Source organism: Leptosomus discolor, chromosome 5 (assembly GCF_034619465.1).
Source record: "Leptosomus discolor isolate bLepDis1 chromosome 5, bLepDis1.hap2, whole genome shotgun sequence".
Taxonomy (NCBI): Eukaryota; Metazoa; Chordata; class Aves; order Leptosomiformes; family Leptosomidae; genus Leptosomus; species Leptosomus discolor.
The window spans coordinates 45,331,080-45,354,655 of NC_141395.1; the positions used below are offsets into that span (position 1 = coordinate 45,331,080).

A 23,576-nucleotide genomic window follows, 5' to 3' on the forward strand; every position below is an offset into this window, starting at 1 on the left:
CAATATGTTGATTTTGAGACCACCTCAATATATACATTTGAAAATAGGTTCTGAACAGTTAAAAGAAACCTTGGGTCAAATTCTTGCATTACATGAAAAAAACATCACAAAAGTGCATATACCTATGTATGTATACATGCAGAAGGAAGCCATGTTACCACTTGCAGCGCGGCCAGCTGTACCTATATGCCATTTATTGCTATAGACGTGGGCCTGTGTTGGGTCACAGAGTACATATGCATGAATGTAAACTTTATCCCTTGGTATGAGAGACCTCACTAAGGGAAGTATTCCTATTAGGGAAAGGAGTAAGGCCAGAGACTGTCTGGAGGTTTTTTTTCAGGCACCTGTATGCAGACCTGTGGACCGCTGAAGTTGCAGAATCAAAGCTTTATTGCAAAAAGAACAGACTATTTTACACCAAACTGGTAACTAAGTTAGTATATCAACTTTACAGGCTTTTGTAGAGCAGATACTGAATGATGTTTTCCATTTCAGACCAAGTAAATCTCGTAGAAACAATAACATATTTCCCATTAGTTTCTGTAATTTTTAAGTGGCCAAGCTTAGAATGGCAACAGAATACACTGAAAGGCATCAGCACTGGGAGTAAAGTGCTCACTTCCAGCTCCTTGAAATAGGTCTCAATGACATTTCTTCAGCAGATGAAGAGTTATATTTTTAACTGCAAGCATGGTCTCTATGCAGGTTGGTTTGATCAGTGTCTCGGGAAGTAAAAATCCAAAATGGCCGGTGTCGCGCAGCTCAAATGCAAACGCATAGGGGATGCCATTTTTGTAGGCCCAGTCCATAGAGCTACCAGAACTCACATCTGAAAGAGGGAATTCAGAGAAATTAAAAAAATGCAGGTCATGTTGAAAGCACCAGAGGGCTCTTGTGGCATTTTGTCTTCGGGGCTCAGCGAACATACTAGCAACCCCAGCTGTTGCTTGCTCTATCTTGAACACCCTTCAGAGAAGGGCATGGGCACCCGGCACCTGATGAAAGGTGCTCAGCACAATATGGATTAGACCCTTGATTGTCACAGAAAAAAAAAAAAAGGCAACTGACTTTTTTTTGTGTGAAGCAAAAAAAAAGCCTCAAACTGTCCTTGTCCCTAGACGAGTGCAGTCTAAAGCTTTGCTGCCACAAAGATATTGCATCTGCACTGGAGCTCTGCATGGTCCTAGGTTTAACTTGGGTTTTTTAGATGATTCCTTTGCAGGGAGAAGGGAGAAACCTGATAAAGTACTCTACATTCTCTTTTTGAAAATGCTTTTAAAATTTTTTTCATTTCTGTCTTGTTTTCTCACCATTATCTTACAGCATAAGAGCATTTGCATAGGTGGTGTCTAATATTAACAAACTTTCTCTCTGTTATCTCTGTATGCTGACTACCCAAGACACTGATTTATATAATGATCCATCTCTCATGTGGACTGCTGTCTTCTGTGCAATTCTGGCATTAAGTCACACTAGTCTTCCTTTGACATAGCAACTGTCTGGACTGTAATGAGCACAAGATGACGACTGTGCTGTGAGATGGAGGCCCCCAACACAGTGGAGCTCTAGTCAAAACACAGCAACAGCAGAGGAGGTTACTTGTGAAAAACCTTGCTATTTACTTAAGCTTCTCACTTTTTCAATGTCTGTTATCATTGCTGAGAGTATTCAGGCCTCCCGGTTTCAGTAAAAAAAAAAGTGTCTTGTTGAAACCTATTGAACTTCTTTTTCTCTTACCTGTCTACATGGAGAGCTTGCCTGAGAAATGTTGTTACATGTTTAAAAGACATATTTTAAAGATATTTTGTTATAGGGAAAAATGCATTTGAAATCACTCTCTGAAAAATGGAAGATGTCCAAATAAAGATACCATTGCTATAATTTATCATCATCCAGACAGAGACATTTGAAACCTAGCTTTTAAAGACATTACCCTAAATTTTAGAATGAGCTCTATGAAGAGCTGTATCTATCACAACTGCACAGAAGGAGAGGTAAAGTAATAGTGAAAAATGAAACCTACTTTGAATTATTTCTTCCCAAATATTTTATACTTTAGTAGTGCATTTACAGTATCTGATAAAGATATGCTTTGTAAGATCTTGTTTTATCTTTCTTATTTAAAAAAAAAATCTGGTTTTATATATTCTGAACATGCTTGCTGGCTTTTGCCTCTCAAATGCATTGCATTTTAATCTCTTTTATTGCATCAGTTGAGTTAATCTTACTGCAATCAACTGTCTGAATCAGTTATAAAACTTCATCTTCCGCCCTCCTCACCATCCACAACTAGAACAAAGTTCACTTTAAACAGTGTTTGCTTTCTTTGTTATAATAAGGGTAATCTCCTTCTTGCTATAGGTAGGTCAAAGTCATAAACCTGTGCCAGAGGAAAACTTACACAAAGTACTAGACGCAGGACCATATCTGTACCTGATACCATAGGCTGACTGAAGAGCATTAACAGCATTATAGGCTGCTGATTCCTGTGTGGGGGAGAAAAACAAATAAGTAAATTAGACTTTGAATTAAATACTGTAATAGGATTGGAACCTGAGCTATGGATCATTGACTTCCGGCGTAATGCTGCATTCCGTGAGTCTGTGGCAGCTAATTTAAAATTATTTTAAAGGATAAATGCATTATTTATTTTTATTGACAGCAATTCCCTAATTCCCTGGAAAACTTGGTTTGATATTTTCATGGCATAAAGCAGCTCACTGCACTGTGAATGATCAGCCATTAAGTATTTGTAATTATAGATATATACACCAATTTAGTGATACAACAATTTAGTCAACATGTGAGACCATGAGGTGAAATAATCTCTTTTTTATGCAGTTTAAAAGCCATGCATGCATTTTCTGCCAGTACCTGTGGATGCATTTCCCAGTCCACTAAACCTCATCGCTGCTGAGCTTGTGAAGGAGAAATGATCTCCTGGTGACACTCCGCAGTGGTTCAGTAAGCAGAGTGGTAAAAAGGAAGGAGGCAAACTCCACTCCTGAATCTCTGATCGGCAGGTGAGTGTTCACTGCTGGTCTAACCTTCTTTGGGGCCAGGTGACGTAGGCTTGGAGAATTCTTTCCACTATCGTAGAAATGTGATTTCAGTACTGTATGGGGAAAATCAGCACCTAAATTTCAACATCCATATGGATGCAGTCTGTTTAGGAGATCCATGGCAACCTGTGAAACTGGGTGCAGAACGTCTGGCCCATGGCAAATTCTGAGGGTCACACGTGGATAGTGCATCCAGACACACAGAAAGGACACACACATTCAAAAGAAAAAAGAATATTATGATCCCAAAGAAAAGGATCCTGGAGAATGTACAGCGAGGGCTGTGAATACCTAGGAAAACACAGAGCCATTTCCCTATAGAGAGTAGGAAATTAACATCTTTGGAGCTAGAAACTGCTGGACTTCGAACCACTGGGCAAAGCTGCCAATGGTGGTTGTTGTTGTTTTATTTCTGTGAAGAGTTGTAGGTTTCAGTTTGTGCAAGTCTTCACGAACTTGGTCCTTACCTTGTTATTCACCAGGCAGTAGATGAATGCACTGGGGAGGCGTTACTCTATACTTGCCTTTCTGTTGATATGTTTTCCCTAACCTTCCACTTGTTTGCCGTTGTCAGGAATTGGGATTCTGGCTTAATCCTCTGTCTGACCCAGGCAGGCATTCCTGCTGTGGGTTTTTGTCCACCAGAGTAGAGAAGGCAGAGAAAACCACTTTAAAACGTCATTCCAGGAAAAAAAACAACAATGACAACAAAAAGAATTCATTCTCACTTACTGGCCATTAAGTAGGGCTTTGGAGAGTTATTTAAGTAGTATTTTGGAGACTTATTAAGTAGGGCTTTAGAAAGTTTATTTTGGAGAGCACTTTTTTACCCAATTATAAAAAACCCATTAGGCACAAGTAGTTTTTTTCTTTGTTTGTTTCTCAGCACAGGGATGATGGTGCTGGAGACTGACATTTTCAGCTTGCCCCTTCTCTTCCTCTTGCCACTTTCATGAGAGAGTGCATGGAGGCAGCAACTGCTGAAGTCAATGCTGCTGGGAACTTCTGCCGGGTTGGGATGTGGTCCCAGCCAGTGTAAGGGATAACCTCCGACTCACCCAGAGATGAGGAGTTGAGAGGAGGCCCGAGGAAGGGGGAAGTGCTGTCACTTGGGACTCTTTCTCCTCTTACAGGTGCCTCAACTTCTGTGAGTCATGACACACAAGACCCACGATGGGGTCAGAAGTGTTGGACCCCCTGAGGGTGGAGGGGTGGCAGTGCAAGGCCATGGCGGTGGCAGTGGGGCCATGCAGGGCACTGGGGAGTGGGGAGCTCCAGCTGCAGCCTGAGGCTGTTTAGTGCCTGCACTGAAGCCCCAAGTACCAGGCTCAGTTGCTCAACAGAAATTTGGCAAGCAGCTGTGCTTTGTATCCCAGGGCTGCGTCATGGCTGTCAACAGCAGAGCAGGAGGCAGGGCTCATCTGAGGGAGCTGGGATGGGTGGAGAGCAATGTCCTGGTAAAAGCACCATGGAAAGGAGAACATAGCCACAAGAAGACTCCCTGTGCATGAGTTATGCATTGTACAGCAATGAGACGACAGAAGCAAGTCCTGTTGAAAGCTTTCTGGAGAAATAGTTTGGCAATGTCCATTTAAAACCAGTACAACAGTACTGAGTTCTGTGCAGAGCAGCAACCATCTGGAGGCCAGACCAGGAGTGACCCAAGTCCATGTCCACCACATAGGCAGGCGTCTCTGGGCACTGTGATCTCGATGCTCTTAGCCTTGAGGGGTGCTGCTTGCTTCCAGTGTTGGAGTTATGTGCTCAAAGAAGGGGAGAGTTCTCAACTGCATCATTCTGTACAGGCTGGATTCTGAATAAATCCAGACAACCAGTCTTTGAACACCCTCAAGGAGAAAGCTTCACATAAAATTACCAGGTTTTCATAAAGACATACACAAACTTGGTCGTGCATGTAAGTTCACTGCAAAGACTAAGGTGAACAACTGTACAGGAAGAAAGGGATGAAAAGTAGGTGAAATTTAAAACTCTCAAGATGGATGAATGCTTCTGCTGTTTTTTTCAATCTAAAAGTGCACTTTCATTTTAAGTATCTTAAAAGAACAGATTTCAGGAGAATGTTAATAAGAGAGTTATGCCTAAATTAGAACAGAATATGCATGTTGTGATCAGTACACAGATCTCAAGTTTCAAAGCAACCCTAAATAATTGAACACTTCAATCGAAATGGTACTGACAGCTCACTAGAATATGACACAGACAGAAACATCCTTTCTTCTGCTCAGGATTAATTGTGGCCCCCTGATAGCACCAAATGTTATTTATCTTCTATGTATGTGGAGTCCTACAGTTGTCCACTGCACAGACCAACAAATTTTGTTCCATCAGCAGCAGGAAACAGACCTGCTGCTTTCCAGCTCATTGTAATTTCCAAGAGAACTGGAGAATCTGAAACCTCAGCCTAAGTCACCATTTTAGACACTTCAAATATTATAGACTATTCACTCAGGAGCCACCAGGTGATGGAGCCTTTGGCTGTAGGTAAATATTAAAACACACAAATAAATAAGCAACAGCATTCCACTCATTTTCACTATGATCCCCATAACAAGGTTTCTAAATAACAGGAAATTACTTCAGTTTCTTATTCCAACCTCCCTGTTCTTTTTGACCCACTGCAATAAAAAGAAGTATAGAGTCTAAATACTGGCAAAATAGTCAGAATTGGGATTTGGCTTCCATTTGTCCAGAGCTAAAACATTTGTCTAAAACAGTGTCTTTCTTTGTCCCTTTAGTGTCCCACCCCCTCTGATGGGAAGCCTGATCCAAGGTGTCACAAACCTGGGGAACACCTACTACACATCACAAACTGGATACTTTGGTCTAAAAGCTGTAGATGGAAAGACAGAATGTGTGTGCTGAGGAGCAGTTACTCCCTGTCTCAGAATGGAAACAGCCCTTGAGCAACAAGAGCAACTTGTACTGACGATTTACTGGTATATGTGAAAACTCTCAGTTAGAGACTCCTTTTCCTTGCAGTGAGTTTCCTGACACAGTGTCTGCTATTGCCTTATGTTACTCTGGATATTTTCATCAGATACCCAGTAATCATCTACTTGCAGAGGAAATGCTGATTCTTCCTAACACCATGTATTTACTTTCTGCTGTGTTGCCCAGTCTTAAAAAAATATTATTGCACTTGCTGGTCTTCCAAGGAATGAAATCCTGTCTATGTTTTTTTCGTAAGTAATAAACATCAATTCACATGGGGAACCCCTTTCTCTTTGCAACTCCCCAAAAGAGGGTGGTGAAGGTAGAACAAAAAGAAGATTCATGGATTTATTCACAGTCTGTCCAGGGTTGGGTGGTCAGTCCCCACAAGTCTTATATTTTTAGCTCCTTTGGCTGCTTAGTTAACTTCTAATTTGCTCTATTTCCCAGGTATGACATCAGACAGGATAATTTTTAGTAGCTGATGAAATTAAGTGTCTTAACAGAAATAAACCCACAAAGAGAGTTCATTTTGTGGAGTGTTGGCTGCTCAGCCTCCTGAGGGCAGCTGAGTGAAATTTCAGTGAAGCTCCAGGGACTGACCACATCATTTATTGTGCACGGGGTAAAGCTAAGGTGCAGTTAAGCTCTTTTGGAATAAACTAGCTTAAACTAGTAAATTAAAAGTCACTGCAGCTTTCAAGGCCAAAATGGGAGATATATGGACAACGTAATTTTACTGGGGACTAAGGGTGAAAGAAAGAGGCTTGCAAACTGGTTGGTGCAATGTGTGTCTGTGAGCAGGAGCAAACAGAGTAAAGCTTAGCCATGTTTCCCTAAGATATTAAGCCATAGGGAGGGTTTTATGTACAGGAGGCTGGCTAAAAAACAGAGCTCAGACTGTGTGCAGAGGGAATAGTTCTTCTGCATTTGGATGAGCATGGAATACATGAAATGTACGTATCTGTAAATCAATAGGCTTGTGTAAATAACCCCATATTCTTATTAACTTATTCTTCTAATAGACAAAAGCCCCATATCTTAATTAACTTCTTGTCTTAAAGGGTTAAAAACTCTGTCTGAGCAGGATGATATGGAAAGCGATCGAAGCTTTACTTTTGGTGAAATCTATGAGATCTCTAATTGATTAAAAAAAGATCAATTTTATTTTGTTCATAACATTGAAGATTATCTTCTTTGTGCTCCTAGTGTTTAAGTTCTAAGCATGAAGGGACAGAATTTCAGCTAGATGCCCAAGGACTTAACTACATAATTCCCATTACAGTTAATTAAATAAAATGATAATAACTAGAATTAAAACCCAGGGATTTATCCTATAAAGTAATTTAAAGAGACTGATGAATGGAAGGCATTATACCATTTTAATCAAATTACTGCTGACTCACTTTGAATGAAGGTTATATAACCAGAAATGCAATCACAAGCAGATACAGAATAAATACTGCTCAGTATTAGATATGTGCAAAGTATTGAAAAAACAAGTCTCATCTCAAAAAAAAAAAAGTACCAAAAAATATTACATAGGGAAACATAGTCTCCCAAGTTTTAATGTACTTACCACACAGCTGAAGTTTGGAATAGTTGCATATTTGTAAGAGTAAGGGTACAGCAGCATCTGTGCATATGCGTGGAAGGACAAATAGGCTTTTATTTGTTTCCGATGTTTGCGGAGAAAATGAGCAACAGCCTTTACTTCAGGCTCAGACTCAGGAAAAGGACCACAGTAGGTGTCATCACATGGGTGAAATGAAGCACCTTCATCTAGAGATTGAAAGAGAAAGTTGATGGTGAACGATCACAGAGAATTTCCAAGGGTCAACTTTGGGCTCAGCTGGTGTGGGCCTGCATGCAAAAATGTAAAAAGCAATAAACAAATTGCTTTCTTGTGACCGATGGGCATGAGCCAGTGGGACCTCAGTACAGCAATCTGCTTGCTCATCTACTAGACACACTAAGTTGCCAGCTGGCCAACTACACGCAGTTCTCCCCAGTGGACATGTTTTTCACCCAACAGAAAAAGGAGAGCCTGACTTCATTGTATTTTCTTCCCTGGCTTTCCATATGAGCTACCTATTTTATGATAGCATTCCAGTATTAAAACTTTGAAGGGTGTCAGTTGGTCTGTTTGAAATCAGAGCTGTACCTCTTTCACTAGACACTGCCAAGACAAATCTAGCCTTTAAGAGCATTTTAACATACTGGCTACTACAATGGTGGTTACAATGGTAGGTAGATAACCTCAACAAGCATTATCTGAGAGACCAGTTTAAAACATGAGAATAGTTTCTCACTACTGCCTATTTTTACTCTTGCAAACCTTATGGGGAAAACCAGACAAGCCACATGGGACGACTGCTCTGCTAACTTAAACAGAAATCATCTCAGTTTGCATAGGGCTTAATTTTCGTTCAAGTTTGGGGCAGGGGTTCAGTTGTGAGGATATTTGTCATCATGTCAACCTGTCCAGGTGGCAGCAAGCTGCAGAAGTGTGGCTTGCCTGTAGTACCCCATGAGGTACTGAAAAAGGAAACTCAGAAAAGGAGATGCGGCAGTGGCTCCTTTATCATTTAGCGATTCTGGATCTAAGCCACCATTTCATTTACACCTTAGGGCCTAGGCCTAAAAGAACAATATTTATGCAAATCCACTCTGCTCATTTATCTGCAGTGATTTCAAAATGCCACATATTTTACACTGGCCCACAGAATAATAAGTTTGGTTGCAACATTCCCTGGTGTCATCAGGGACTTACGGAAGCAGTGCGTTATTAGCTTTCCTTTGTATAGTAAGTACTGCCATCTTCAAACAATAAGAAAAGAGCAGTGTGTGAGAAGGCATAATAATATGAATTAAAACAGGGTTATGCAATCAACTTAATGCCAAAAAAAAATTTTAAAGTGGAAGAATTTCATGCTGCAGCTTCATTTGTAATATGAAAATAGAGGCTACCACTCAATGGCCACAGGTGGGGATTTCAAAAGGTATTAGTGCTTAGATCGCAGTGGATAAGGGGATGGGTTATATAGAGGGCAGATGGTGTCCTCCCTGCAGAACAGATGGCCACCAAGTCATCCAAATCCCAAGAGCACTCTCTCTCGATGTCTTGTCAAATAATATAGCTAAAGGAGAGCTATTTAACAGAGCCTTCAGAGTCTTTGCTTCTTTTTTTATGGATACTTCATCTCCTGTAACAGTGTTGTATACTGAATCATGAAAATGGACATCACTGTTAATATTAACAGCAAGTCCTGCAAGCTAATGGTAAAATGACCCAATAGTAAAATATGACTCAGTTTAATGACTTTCAGTGAAGAAAAAAAGTCTCTAAACTGTCCAGCCTACTATCATGAGCCATTTACATTCCCAGCTGTAATTAATGCTTTTCCTTAAGTGAAGCTGGTTGGTAACAAAAAGAGAGGGTTTCCATGGTGGCCTTGGATAATGTAAGGATATCCTCAATTTTCATACTGGAAGTTCTTTTAAAGTAACACAAGAAGGAAAAAATATATCAACTCCTGTGAAATTTCTGAGCTACAGTTATGAGAAGAAAATGAAATTGCGTAAAATGTTACAGTGCTGCCTTATTTTTGTACCTGATAGCATACTGGTGGAGGACAATTATCCTCCAGCATCCATCATGAGATCAAATGTACAAAGGAAATGTGTGCAGAGAGTGATAAAACCAATGCTTTGGTACAGAAGGAAGACTGGGAGGCTGCATGAGCTGTAGCATGATTCTCAAACTTCCTTGCAGGCAGTTCTGCCGGTATGGGGTACTGTCATACTGTCCTCAATGAGCAACAGGGTGCACTGGAAATTGGGATGCACTGGAAATTTTAACTCCCAGTGCTGCTTTCTTGGAGGCTTTGGATACAACCCCTTTAACTGGATTTGCCCTATGACATAATTTAGTTCTAAGTACCTCATTATTGGCTTTAAAGTTGCTGCTTATTTCATGAACATCAAACCGTTGTGCCAATTATTGCATACATATATATTGCAAGGAGCGTTTCTACCCAGAGATCTTGCTGTCAGTATCCACCTCGGTCTGTGTGCAATTTCTGTGCACTGTTTTGGGTTTGGGGCGCTGCAAAGTGAAATCTACCACAGTCAGTGATATGGCCCTTTTCTTGGTCCCTAAAGAACACAGAAGCAACATCATAAAGCTTACATCAAAGTCCCACACTAGAAGGCAAGAGGAAAGCAGAAGGGATGCTGTGTTATCTTTACCACTAGCACACTGCTTTGCTGCAGCCAGATTCTGCCACAACACACCTGCCTGGAAGCCCCACAGTGAAGTTCAAGCCTGTCTACAAACTGTAAGTGTGACTGAACTGAATTAAAAGGTTTTTACAAGCATACGCAGCATTAAATGTTAGCACACCATGATTAGTAAGCCTCAAAGTGTGATATGATCCAGATTCTTCTCTGTCTCATTTAGTGTTAGATTAATGAGAACATGGGGAGCTGGGTAAGAACCTTCTGAGCACCAGTCAGTCCAGTTCATAAAAGAGCTCTTTGTTCTTTGGCAAAATAGAGAATCAGACAGAGTTTGGGGTTTGGTGAGGGAAGAAAACCAAGTGCTTTGTGGGGACAACCTTCAAGGAATTTTTATTTTTTAAACCCAGGCTGGGGACCTGTCTTTCATGTTCAGTGCAGGGGAGAAATCCAACAAATAGTAGATTACAACACACAACACGTGTGTATTATAGTTTCACTCAGCCTAGGAAAAATGTTTCTTTACTGAAAATTAAGCAAAAGTTTTCAGGACTGAGTAAAATGTGTGCTTTAATACAGTGGCTATGGAGCAGGAAGAGGGAGGAGTAGAGTGATTTGAATCCAAGAAAGATGAATTAGGACTAGAAATAAAAGGCACTGTGTGAGTATTAATGTTGCACCAATAGGTACCTGTAATATGGCTCTGAAGAATTTGTAAGAGAACTCTTCATTCCAACTATGCTGGTGGCTGTCTTCTGAACAGTTCATGTATGCCCCCAAAATACTGCAGTGTGACTTAGGCATTTAACTAAAAGTTGACAATAGGACTTCGGTTCATTTTTACATTATTTTTGCAGCATAAAATTGCTTTAAAGATCATAACAGCAGCCCTTGAAGTGTCTTTGGTAGTGGAGGGATTCTCAACTAACCCAATTCTGTAACTGCCTCTGTGTCAGTCTTCTCGTTACTGCAAGTAGAGTCGAAAAAACCTGGAAGCATATTTCACAGGTGCACACTGTATTGAATGTATGCTTCTGCTCACTCTCCCTCATTTGTAATCTCCCCAGGCAGATTAGTCCCATTCACTTTTATCCTTACAGTTCTCAAAAATCTACTTAAAGAATCCAGTTGCTGCAAGCCAGACTGTACAGTGCTTACTCCTACGGCAAGTAATCGGAGAACTGAGGAAAAATCTAGAGACTTCCAGTGGAAGAGGGGTGGGCGGAAGGGACGGGCTACATTGCGCTAGCACTATGTGAACACAATTTCTGTCTTTACAAGTTTATAATGTAAATCAGGAAGATGGATGAATTCTGGAGGAGAACACAGTTGCACAGAGGTGAAGGGAAGTTGCTCAAGATGGGAGAGCAGGTCAGCAAAACCAAGTGTATATTGCTGTATTTCACGAGGTGCTGTTGCTTTCTGCTGCACCAGAACTTGTACAGCTGCTTACTCCTGCATGAGCTGCACTGTCTTGTTGAAAGATTTCACAAAACACCATTTCTTCTTCAAGTGGACCCATTCCAAATCTTCCCCTAGTATTTCATTATTGCTGCATTCTCTATGCAAAATTGAGGTCAATTTCTACGAATGTATTTACAGAAGTGCTGGAAGTTTAAAATTAGATCTCCATGCATTTAGAAGCACCTTCTTTCTTTATTAAATCACTAATAATAATGGCCTTAAAATATTCTCAGACATTTCTCTGTGAGGCCAACAAAGCAAGTCTGACATTTCCAAAGCTAAAGCCATTTCAGAGAAATGACAAACCAAATAAAATGAAATGTTTCCTAAAGCTGTAGTCAGGTAAATTCTGAAATGTGATGGGTCAGGGTCAATACCGTGCTTCAAATTATTTACATGACTGCAGAAATACAGAACAGCTGTATGTGCGGTTTTTTACATTCGCCACACTTACCATGAAATCTTTTTACTTGTGATGAGATGTGTTTTTCCAAAGTTCAGTACTTTTAACTTTTTAGAAGCTAGAAGGAAGATCTGAGCCCTGGCTTGTGGCTTTATAGGAAAGTGACTTCAAGTTTAATTATGGAAAAGAGAACACTCCACAACAGATGTGACCTAACCTCCCTTTAAGGGACAGAGTGTATTCTCAGCAAATTTGCTGACAATACGAAGCTGGAAGGAGTGGCAGATACAGCAAAAGGCTGTGCTGCCATTCAGTGAGATCTGGACACGCTGGAGAGCTGGGCAGAGAAGAACCAAATGAAGTTTAACAGGGGCAAGTGTAGGGTCCTCCGCCTGGGGAGGAATAACCCCGCGCACCAGTACTGGTTGGGCGTCAACCTGCTGGAGAGCAGCTCTGCAGAGAGGGACTTCGGAATTTTGGTGGATAACGGGATGACCATGAGCCAGCAATGTGCCCTTGTGGCCAAGAAGGCCAATGGCGTCCTGGGGTGCATTAAGAGGAGTGTGGCCAGCAGGTCGAGGGAGGTTCTCCTTGCCCTCCACTCTGCCCTGGTGAGGCCACACCTGGAGGCTGTGTCCAGTTCTGGGCCCCCCAATTCAAGAGGGACAGGGAGCTACTGGAGAGAGTCCAGCGGAGGACTACTAAGATGACGAGGGGACCGGAGCATCTCTCCTACGATGAAAGGCTGAGAGACCTGGGGCTCTTTAGCCTGGAGAAGAGAAGGCTGAGAGGGGACCTTATCAATGCTTATGAATAACTAAAGGGTGGGTGTCAAGAGGATGGGGCCAGGCTCTTCTCAGTGGTGCCCAGTGACAGGACAAGGGGCAACGGGCACAAGCTGGAACACAGGAAGTTCCGCTTGAACATGATGAAAAACTTCTTTACTCTGAGGGTGACAGAGCACTGGAACAGGTGGCCCAGAGAGATTGTGGAGTCTCCTTCTCTGGAGATACTCAAAACCCGTCTGGATGCAGTCCTGGGCGACCTGCTCTAGGCTAACCTGCTTTGGCGGGGGACTTGGACCAGATGATCCCCAGAGGTCCCTTCCAACTCCTACCATTCTGTGATTCTGTGATACTTACTCTGTTGGATAATCAAACAGAGGATAATCTGAACTGGTGGACCAAAGTATCTCCAGACTTACCGCACCATTTCACTTTCCAGTTGCGATTAGCATCAACACCATGACACCGAAATCTCGTGTTCTTTGATCTTGTTTTTCTCCAAAATCGATCCTAACATAAGTTATGAAATAGATAAATAGCAATATTACTATATTTTTGCAAAAATCTGATTTGTACACATCAAAAAACAACCCTGGTAAACATATTCAGTATTATATTTTAACTGGAGTAATTTACTTCCATTTTGCATGCCACAAAGTGATGGACCAGGTTTTACAGAAAGTCACCTTTGAATGATGTAACAACTATTAATCTTTCCTGTCTGAACGACTTTTTGAGTAATACTACTGATGCTACTTACATTTGTCCAGCTAAAATGATATCCATCCACGTTAAAAACAGGCATGATATAGAAATACAGCTGAGTTAGCATCTTTCTCATGGCAGGATCAGTCTGGTATGTCTGAAGAGCCTAAAGCAGAAAAGCCAAAGAAAGTAGTTTCCATAATAAAAATAATTTCCTGATTAAGTATTGTGACAGGCTAAGACAGTCACGTGGCCTTTGGCAGTACAGAGGCCTGATCTCATGGCACCACTGACATTCTCAGAGCTGTACCTGAAAGGCTGACATCTTCCAGCAAATGTGATTAAAGGCAGCAGGTGAACATGTGAAAAAGGTGTTCAAAGGATCCTATCTCTCTGCTTCTCAGTTACTTTCAATAGCCAACAAAACACAACTCACATTACAGAGAAGCAAATGCATACGAAGTGTTTCTTGACATAGGAGCTGAAGGTCAGTGGAACAGATTCTTAGTTGAGGAAACGAGTTTAGCTCCTGTAAGACTGTGGAGTGCTGTTGTTTCCACCAGGTGATGATTTGCATAAGCTTTTGATGCATTCAAAGTCATTCATGACATGCACAATCATCAATACTGGCAGCTTATTCCTTTATAATTTAGAAAACCCTCTACTTTTGGACAACCTCAAGTATAAAGGTTAGTAGAGGAAGTCTAAGTAGGGAAAGTATATTTTTCCATTCTACATTTTAGAAAAATACAGCAAAACAAAGGCTCCTCAGCAGTTCTGTTTGCTAGTACCAGGGATGCTCCTTTACCAGTTTCAGGAAGTTTGGACTCCAAGCTTTTGCTGTAGCAAAAACTTGATGATGTCATAGCTGGGATCAAACTTCCATCCTTCAAAGTTTGTCTTGATTCTGTAAGGCGAGGAATCAAGTGCTTCGCCTGCCAGGCGGAAAGTGTAGCACAGTGACGCTGGGTTCCGAGGGATGCCTGAGGCTGGCTCTGCTCCACCTGGTGCTGAGATTACAGCCTTCTGCGCTCCAGTATTTCTGTCCCTTCAGATCCAAGAAGTAACATGTGTTTGGGGGGCAAAGTGAAATGCTTGCTCTGAAATAAACTAAGCTAAAAGCTTTTCATTTGACAAATGCCAGGGAACAGTATCAAGCACAGGAATTCGATACTTCTGTGCTCCTAACCATGCAGCTGTTTAGATTATTGGAGCTGACATGGGAGCTGACGGACACTTTTTGTGGAATACCTGTAAGAAATACTCATACAATTGGAGATGTTTGGAGCTGAAATTCACTCATGGAGGAGTCTGAACATTGTTTTCTTTACTGATGGCCTAGTGAGTGCTTTTTCTAAGCTGTTCATTAACCACCTCTCTGTCATGCGGTGCTTTCTCCTCACCCAGCCTCAGCTTCCCTCCCAGCAGTGCTCTGCACATGCAGATCCTTCAGCCTCACTTGCAGATTCAAAGCACAGCATCCCTGTGCAAAGCTACTGAGTCACCCAGTGCTACTCCACACTGAGCTCTCCTTCTCTACCAGCCAGGGAAGGGGAGGGGAAGGTGAGCAATAGAGGGCAAAAGGGGCACAGCACAGCCTGAAATGAGATGTGGGCAGCAGCTGGGACAGCACAGCATGGAGCACTGCAGGGTGGGACGAGATGCTGAAAGAGGGTGTTTCTATCACAAGGGAGAAGAGGATGACAGCGGGCTTTTAAGGGGAAGCTTGGTGGAGCCACGGACTGCGTGGGAGAAAGTCCTTGGCCCATGCAGAAGTCACAGGTCCCCTGGCCCACATGCCAAAAATTCCCCAAAGATTCTTAGCTGAAATGGTATTGCATTTAAATTTGATTTACTTGCATTAGGAAGCCACATCAAGGCTACAAATACATTTGGATAAAAATGTTGGTATTCAGGGAACTGCAGCTATAGTAAAAAGTAATTTTTTCAAAACATAAATCAATAGTTACTCAAAAATAGTAACTGTGAAAACAAGGGCTCTGTTTCATTGATGTTCCACATGCAGAAAACACATACTGAAGTAACTAGGGCTACTCTGTACATTAAACTAGCCCTGCACTTAAATCTTCACAGGATTAAGAGCCTGTATGGAAAGTATGGATGTTAAATCTGTAAGACTGTTCTTACAGGGGAAATAGAACCAAGTCATGCTCCAAAATGTGAGTTAAGAAAAATGAACATTTTTATCATGCTTATTTCAGGGAGAAGTAATTTGGCTGGGGAGGAAATAAGACACCACACACCACTTCCTTGACTTTTTAATGCTTTTCTCTTTTTAGACAGTTAATACTGTCTAAAATTAAGCTTAGGTTGTGTCTTCATGGTGGGTATTTACATAGCAGAGATAATGAGATTGGCATATTTGCCTGTATCTGTATGCCATTCTTTTGCTGTCAGTCACATCTGTAATGATGCATTTTGTTACCCTGTAGTGTTATATACTCTATTTTAAACTGCAATGCTATAAGATTAAACTCTTTAAAACACTCTTAAAATCATCTCCTTAAAATAACCACAGATTATTAATTAATTTAAGGAAATACACGCCTTAAAAATTGCATGGATAAGGTTTGCAAATTTTTCAGAACCTTTCCGAATTTGCAAAAAGTAACATAAAGAAGATAATTTGAATTAAGACTTTTTTTACATTTTAAATCCTGTGAAGAATATATTTTTCTTGCTAGGTAAAAGCACCACCATTTAAAAACCAAAACAAAACATAAGACTGCAAAATGTCAAGCACCCTTTCAATTTTTAGAGCCACTCTGTATTCTTTTAATGCCTGCTGTCCTTGACAAAATACTAGGAGAGACTTTAGAAATCATTATAGTCCCCAGTAATACTCTTCAAAATTTTAAGTCTTAAAGTTGATTTATAGCCAAATATGTCAGTCAATCAATTCTGTTCTTTAAAGCATATATGGTTTATCTTAATAATCTGGTTACCCTTTTAGAGTAGCATTCCACTAAAAATGTAATGGATCGGTGCTGTTTTCTTCTTCATGGAAAGCAAGAGTTTAGATAGTGTAACCTGGTGTAAGTGAGATCATATTCACTCTTTCTGCTAAAAATATTTTGGCCTTCATACTGTTTTCATCTGGCAATTTTATTTGATGTATGTAATCAGACAACACAGACTGTATAATCTTTCGTCCCTTAACAGAGAGGTGTTTGGCAATGTGCCTTACAGTTACTAAGGTGTGTCCTTGCTGCAGCGAAGCCCACAACTTGCCTTTTGTGACGTGACTCTCAAATCCTCCAAACAATGAACATGCGAACTACACCCCTGCCCCCACAGCAGCATTGAAATGTTTTCTCTTCACTATGACACCAGCAAGCTGAATATAAACCTTTAATGAATTAACTACATGGTAGTTTGCAGAGAGCTCTCAGAATACAAAGTAACACAACTTTATAGGTCTCCATCCTGCTTCCCTTTCATGCAATCAATAGCAGCTTTGCTGCTCAACGTATAGAGAGACAGACTGGCTCAATACATGCTGAACAGTGTTATTAGTGAATGAACAGACGATACAAGAACCCTGCCAACACCGTGCAAGCAATCTGCCTGGGGGACAGGGGAAAGGACCGATGATTAATAGGAGGGGGCTCGATCATCTGGATCAGCAGAGTGGTGGTTGTTGATAGAGTGACGCCAGCTTAGGCTACCTGAGGATCTGGTCTATAGGAAATTAATTTTGGGGGCAAAGTGAACAAAAAAGCTGTATTGTAAACCGCCAAGGCAACAAAAGGCAAGAGTTTAAAATGGATTTAGGATGCAGTTGGGCTTTTTATAAAGCACAGGGATTGACTGAGAAGGACAAAGCAAGGAGACAGGTTTGAGAGAAACTCTGAAATCGCAGTTGGTCTTAATAATGGTTTGCTGTCCCACAATTAATTATTATGAAATTTAAGGTAACAATTGGCTTTTGCTGTTTCTGGTTTTGAATTAAACAATCACTCTGAATTACACAGTTACCATTTTAGCACAGAGAATTGACTCCATTGCTGTTCTACCAGAAATCGCATAAATCTGCTTCTGACAAAACAGGATTAGCTCTTCCATGCCATTATTAAGATATCAGTTAAAACATCCTTTCTGATGGTAACATACGATGTTTTACTATTGTCTGTACATCTTACACTTTAGTGGGGTGACACTATGATCTGCCATTCAGGCCTTCATTGCCACTTTATCAGTTTGGTACGTTAGTATTTAGCTCTGTCTTGGAAGCAGTACATCATTTTCCCTTTATGGCTAGAGTCCTGCTTTGGCACTCACATCACCAGTAGAGTGGTAAGCCTGTTATTAAGGCCAAAGGTACAACTGAGTATCTAAAAACAAATGGCTTAAATCAAAGGGTCAAATTTTCAAGGCTGAAGCTTGAACTGGGTCTGATTTATTTTTTTGTTTAACACCAAGCAAAATCTTCCTTCATCTTTGGGAGCGTTTCCCACAGAAGGAATCCAGAAACAACCACTGAGAAAGACGAGTGTGCTGCAACTACTGTGCAACAGTACAAAGAAAGCCCATAAAGAGTCTGAAAAGAAGGACCTGTTTGCTTATGCTGCTGATTAAGGATGCAAATGGAGAAGATGCTAAAGCAGAGAAGAGGCAGAGGAACAATGGCATGATTGGCATGTTAGAGAAGAAAACAGTAGTTCCATGAAGCTTATGCAAGGCTGGGACCACCCAAGCAAATTCAGGATCTGTGGGGAAGAAGCTGTATAGTTGCACAGATCTTAGTGGAAACAGGAGATACAACTTCTTGGTTCCACTCTGAGAGGGAGTACATAAAAAAGCCCTCATAGGTCCCCAATAAGTCAAGGACTGCCTAGTGGGGAAAGTAAAGGCCTGAGTTATTCTGAAGCACTGTGAATGCTTTGGAAAGGGCAACACAAACTTCTCTACTAATAATTGTATGAAGGTAATACCCACCAACTTGGTGGAGACCCACCAAGATATATACCTCTGAAAATTGTAACTCTTGAATTTTACATCCTAGTTATTTTGGTCCAGGGTAGTACATATTGAGGGCAACCCAACAGAACTCACCCGAATACATTGTTTAATTAAATTGTTGCAACACAGTTAAATAAGAAGATGCAAATTATTGCTTGTAATTCTACTTCTGGAACAACTAAATTGTCCAACACAAAGAATTTTCTTTCTCAGTCCTTTCTCATGCTCAATAGTGTCTCTTCATATCAGTAGTTTTACTGAGTCCCTTATTACTCAGCGTCATCATACAGGAGTAGACTGCTAAAATATAAAGCAGAATTTCTTCCCTAGGGGAAATAATATGTTGGAACAACAATGTGAATTCTTTTCATGCCTTGAAGAAGAACATATCCATCAGCTCAAAAGCTTTCACAGGGTAGAATTTGAATGTCCTAGTTATTAATACTTACATAGGCGTTTGCACTACCAGTCATTGAAGAATTCCTACTATAGGCACAACACAGCTGCAGGGTTACCTTTATTTTATAAAGATGTATTCACATTGTGAAAAATGAATAGCTGCAAGCAAAATGAAAGTAATTCTTACTTTCTTAAGATCATTGATAGGCAGGAGGATGCAGCTGTGTAGTTGAAAGTGCCCAAGAGAAATAATGCAGTACTTACTCCCTTTTGGAAAACTGGAAATCATTTTAACTGTTTTTTTGCCACTGTGAAGATGTCATAGCAAAAGAAAGTGCCTTCTCTAAACTGTCTTACTGTTGGTTAGAACCTGGGAAAATCCACCATGGACTAAAAGAGAAAGAAATACTGCATAGTATAAAAATGGTTTGCCACAGCTGCTTTTAAAACAATGCGTCACATGCCTCGTCGTGGTGATACCGTGGTACTGCACTCCAACTTTTTGGCATTGGCTTAGATTTCATCCATTAAAAAATAAAAGCATCACAACTGAGGGCCCAGTCCAGGAAACTCTTGTTGGTAGTGTTGGCTGCTACATTACCTTCCTTCCCCTCAGAAGCGCACATCAGTGGTGCACACTGTTTTCAGTAGCAAGGATGTGCTGGAGAGATGAAGATACTCAGAGCAAAGAGGGGTACAAGATGTCTGCCGAAATAACGGAACTCATTCAGACCTGAACCAGCTGTGGTGTGGAGGGGGAATGTTGAGTAGAAGCAGAAACTACGTACACATAGATATGATTACTGCACAGAAACTTCAAATGGCAGGAACAGCATTTGGAGGACGAAAAAAACCCATGAGGATAAAACCGATTCTGCATTTGTACCAGCGCCTCTTCCTGTTGAAAGGCTGATGAATGAAGTACTGAGTGAAGAGGCTGGAAGAGGTGATCTCTCTGATGGAAAGAAAACAAACAGTGTTTCAGGCAGAAGCTCCTGACAGAGAAGAATGAGTTAGCTAAAGATAAGTAAGGCTGAGTGTTTCAAATATAGATGCTGCAGGAAGAAACAGATGGATATTTCCTCCAGATAATGGATATGTAGGGAACCCTTGGAGAAGTCAATTTTTCTCTGAGGTTAGGCAGCTAAAAAGACAGCTGGGGAGACTAGAGTCTGGCAAACAATAACAATTAATCTCCAATGATTGTATTGTATTTACTGAAAGAGCTGCAAAGTGTTTATGGAGATACCTGTCACCAGGTGAATGGTACTTCAAGGTGAAAACAGTCTGGTCTTCATGGTGCCATTATCACTAGCAGCTGTGAAGGAGGTTGCAGGGGGCCAAGACACGGCCCTTAGACGCTTCTGGCCTTCCTGAAACAAGGCTGAACTAAAAGATCAATGAACAGGAGGAAAACTCAGGAAGATTCCACAGAGCAAGAAGATGCCATGGTTTAAAGTGCAACAAAAAATGTCAAGTGAAACCAACATCAGCTGAAGAGCTTTAGCTGAAAGGAGCAGACCACATAAAGAAGGAACGTATCCAGCTAAAGGGTGAAAGGAAAAATCTACAGGTGTAGTGTTTGTTTTGGCCTTGCATGCCTCTGATTCACTTTGGAATATTTCAAATTATTTCAAAACCTCTTCAGGTTTCTAAGAGCCGGCTCCCAAAGATAGATTAAGAACAGTGGTGTATCTGTCCCCAGGAACAGGAGTGGTATAAGTGTATCAAGAGAGGCAGTCGGGTCCTTGCTTTCTTTCCTCTGTGGTTCAGAACTTCTGCTTGGAGAACTCAGAAAAATGGAGATGGAAAGCCTATTGTGGGGTGTGAACTAATTACATTGTCTCAAAGAAAAACTAAATACAGGTGTAATTAGCATCCTTTAAATTAGTATTAGTCTGAAAACCTAGATTGTTGGAACGTGGTATTTCAGCTGTACCTGTTCAAAAGACTTAAGTCTGTTGACAAGTGATAGTTCAAGCATATAATCTTTAACAAACATTAGTATGTTGCTTCACATAACTTTCTTACACACCCCCAAGATCAGACTGTTTCTGAAGTGAGTGAAAAACTGGTATCTGAATTTCATAATCAGCCAGTATTTTGAGGTTCTGGTAGTTGTGGATAGCAAGGGGAAATAAATTTTCTGACTCCTAAAGGACTACCAGTTTTGATGGAGCTCAGCAAGACTCAGAAATGATCCAGAATGTGAAGCTGTTTTCCTGACAGTGCGGCCTTCAGCACTGTAATGAATGACTGAGTGCTGCTCTGACTGTTGATGCAGCATATTGCAGATGTTTTGTCCATCAGGACATGGACTACGGAATTTTTCAGAATGAGTGCTACACTGGCTTTCAGCAGACCTTAAAGTAGGAATACTTATAGCTTTATGACCTTCTGGCCACATGGCCGGCGTGGCACAGAAGAAGGAAACACTGATGCTGTCTGGGTCTCCTGCTTGGCCCTGCATCTAATCACACTGTTGTCCTTATTCAATTCTGTCTATGTGTATGTGCTGTTATTTTAGGTACCCTGTCTTTACAGTCAAGCACTTAATTCCTGAGGAGGAATTTGAGGTCTTGAACCCTGCAAAATTCCTGGTAAAGACTGGTCTCTGGGGCCTGGTCCACAAGCCTAATGGCTGGCTAATTGGCAGAATACATCCCATATGCATCCCTCAAGGTGACTCATAAATCAGTCTCAGGCTTAGAATAGCAGGGGCAGGTGTTGCCATTTTGCGTCTTGGACAGTCCGTGTATTTGCCTTAGCTTGTTATTATGGAGTGAAAAGATGGGATTCAGGCCTGATTTTGGCAGCAATCAATACCAATGTCAGCATTTGAAAAAAAAAAAATCTGCCCCCAGCCTTTAACTTCCTTGTCTGCGGTTACCTGTCTGCTCCCTGAGTGCAAGATGAAGCACAAGCACATCATCTTGAATAATTTGGGAACTCAAATAATTGGGATCATAGAACACACACATTTCAGAATTTGGACTTTCAGCCATACATCTCACAAATTAAAGTATACAGAGCATACTGATATTCTTTTCAGATTTGAGATTCTTCTGAGATGAGAGCGCTATTATGGCCAGTCTTTAAGGGATGATACAGTGCTGCAGGATGAGCAGGGCTTCAGAGATGTGGATTTGGATTCCTCTACTACACAGCTCCTTTCCAGTGGGCCTGTGGATAGGAGTGACAGAACATTCATGGGTAGTCTAGCAAGGTCAATGCCTGAACCATGCTTATCAAGTCACCTTGATCAAATTCAGAAGGCTCAGAAGTACTTCTGATCATTTTTTCAGTAAGGACCTTAGATACTGGCTAGGTTCTGTCCCAGAAGAAGCAGACGGTAGCACTGCTCATCCAGGAAAAAAAAACCACAAAAGTGGTGCTGTGCAATGCAATGTAAGCTGACCCACATTCAAAGAACAGTAACATTATTTTGAGGACGGTCCTCAAGATACAAACTTTTGAAAAACGTAGGAGCCTAGGGAGTCTATGGAAGAGCAAGCCACAGTTCACATTTGAGATGCAGATATACTGAATCCAGTCAATGTATGCTAGTATTTTTCCTAAAAAGGCTGACTTTTGAGGATGGGAGAAGAAGATGATGATGGAGGTTACTGCATTTCCAAAGTGTGAGGCTATTTGCACCTTCATTTGAGGCCCCAATGAGGCCACTCCCTCAGGTGGATGCACTTGATCTTAATGGATGTTTCCTTTACAGTTGCTGTGGGTTTCTTAGAACATTTTATCAAGAAGTACAATCAGTGCTTGCTTCTTGAAGGTTTTCAATTACATTGCTTCAATTTTCTAATCTTGAAATACAAATTCCTACATCAGAAACGAAGAATAGTGCATCTTAAAGTCTCATCTCTTCTATGTTGTATGAATGACATTTCAAGATTATACGTCATTGACATAGATCAAATGGCAGCATCTGCTAGAGGGAAGAAAGTCAAACCAGATGTAATGGGAATCCTCATCTGCTTCCTCTAAAACTCAAACAGACTCTAGTTTTGATGTTAACTTGAATAGTAACCTGTGAACCGTATTTCAGATTTTTAGAACAATAGTAAAATCCTAAATTTGAGGTCGGGATAATTTGATATCTGAATTCTGCTTCTCCTCTCACAATTGCACACCCAATGAAGAGGAGTTAAATGTTCTTATTTAACACATATACATATATAATTGTACTTCTGCAAAAAGTCTATAGGTTTTGCTTCTTTGTTTCTATGAGGGATATTTCATTTTGGATAAATACATGTTATGTCTGATAAACAAATTTTGTTTCTAAAGTCTACTGCTTTCTACAAAGTAATAACACATTACAGAGTCCCTTTCTTTCCAATTTGTAATATTTCACAACATATTTTAATGTATGATTAGATCCCATGCAGTCTTTTTAAAAATCTAGGTTAACAAACGTAGTCCACATGTAATCAGTTCTGTTTCCTTTTACAGTTCCTCTTGCTTCCCTACTCTACCACAGGGCTCAATATTTCCACTGTCAGGGCCTTTTTTCCACCCCTTTCCAGCTGAGTAAGGCTTGAAGTTGCGTAGGACTCCATTGTA

The 23,576-nt window shown here is 40.9% G+C and overlaps 1 protein-coding gene across 1 annotated transcript in view; it reads right to left on the reverse strand.

Moving 5' to 3' along the window:
- Positions 1-644: 644 nt before the first annotated feature.
- Positions 645-23,576, reverse strand: part of CPA6 (carboxypeptidase A6) — an 88,819-nt gene continuing 65,887 nt past the window's right edge. The window contains exons 7-11 of the mRNA XM_086466008.1: positions 13,669-13,779; positions 13,328-13,418; positions 7,597-7,799; positions 2,405-2,489; positions 645-832 (exon numbers count right to left, since the gene is read on the reverse strand). Of these exons, the coding sequence (XP_086322134.1) occupies positions 645-832; positions 2,405-2,489; positions 7,597-7,799; positions 13,328-13,418; positions 13,669-13,779 (678 nt within the window). The remainder of the gene's footprint in view (positions 833-2,404; positions 2,490-7,596; positions 7,800-13,327; positions 13,419-13,668; positions 13,780-23,576) is intronic.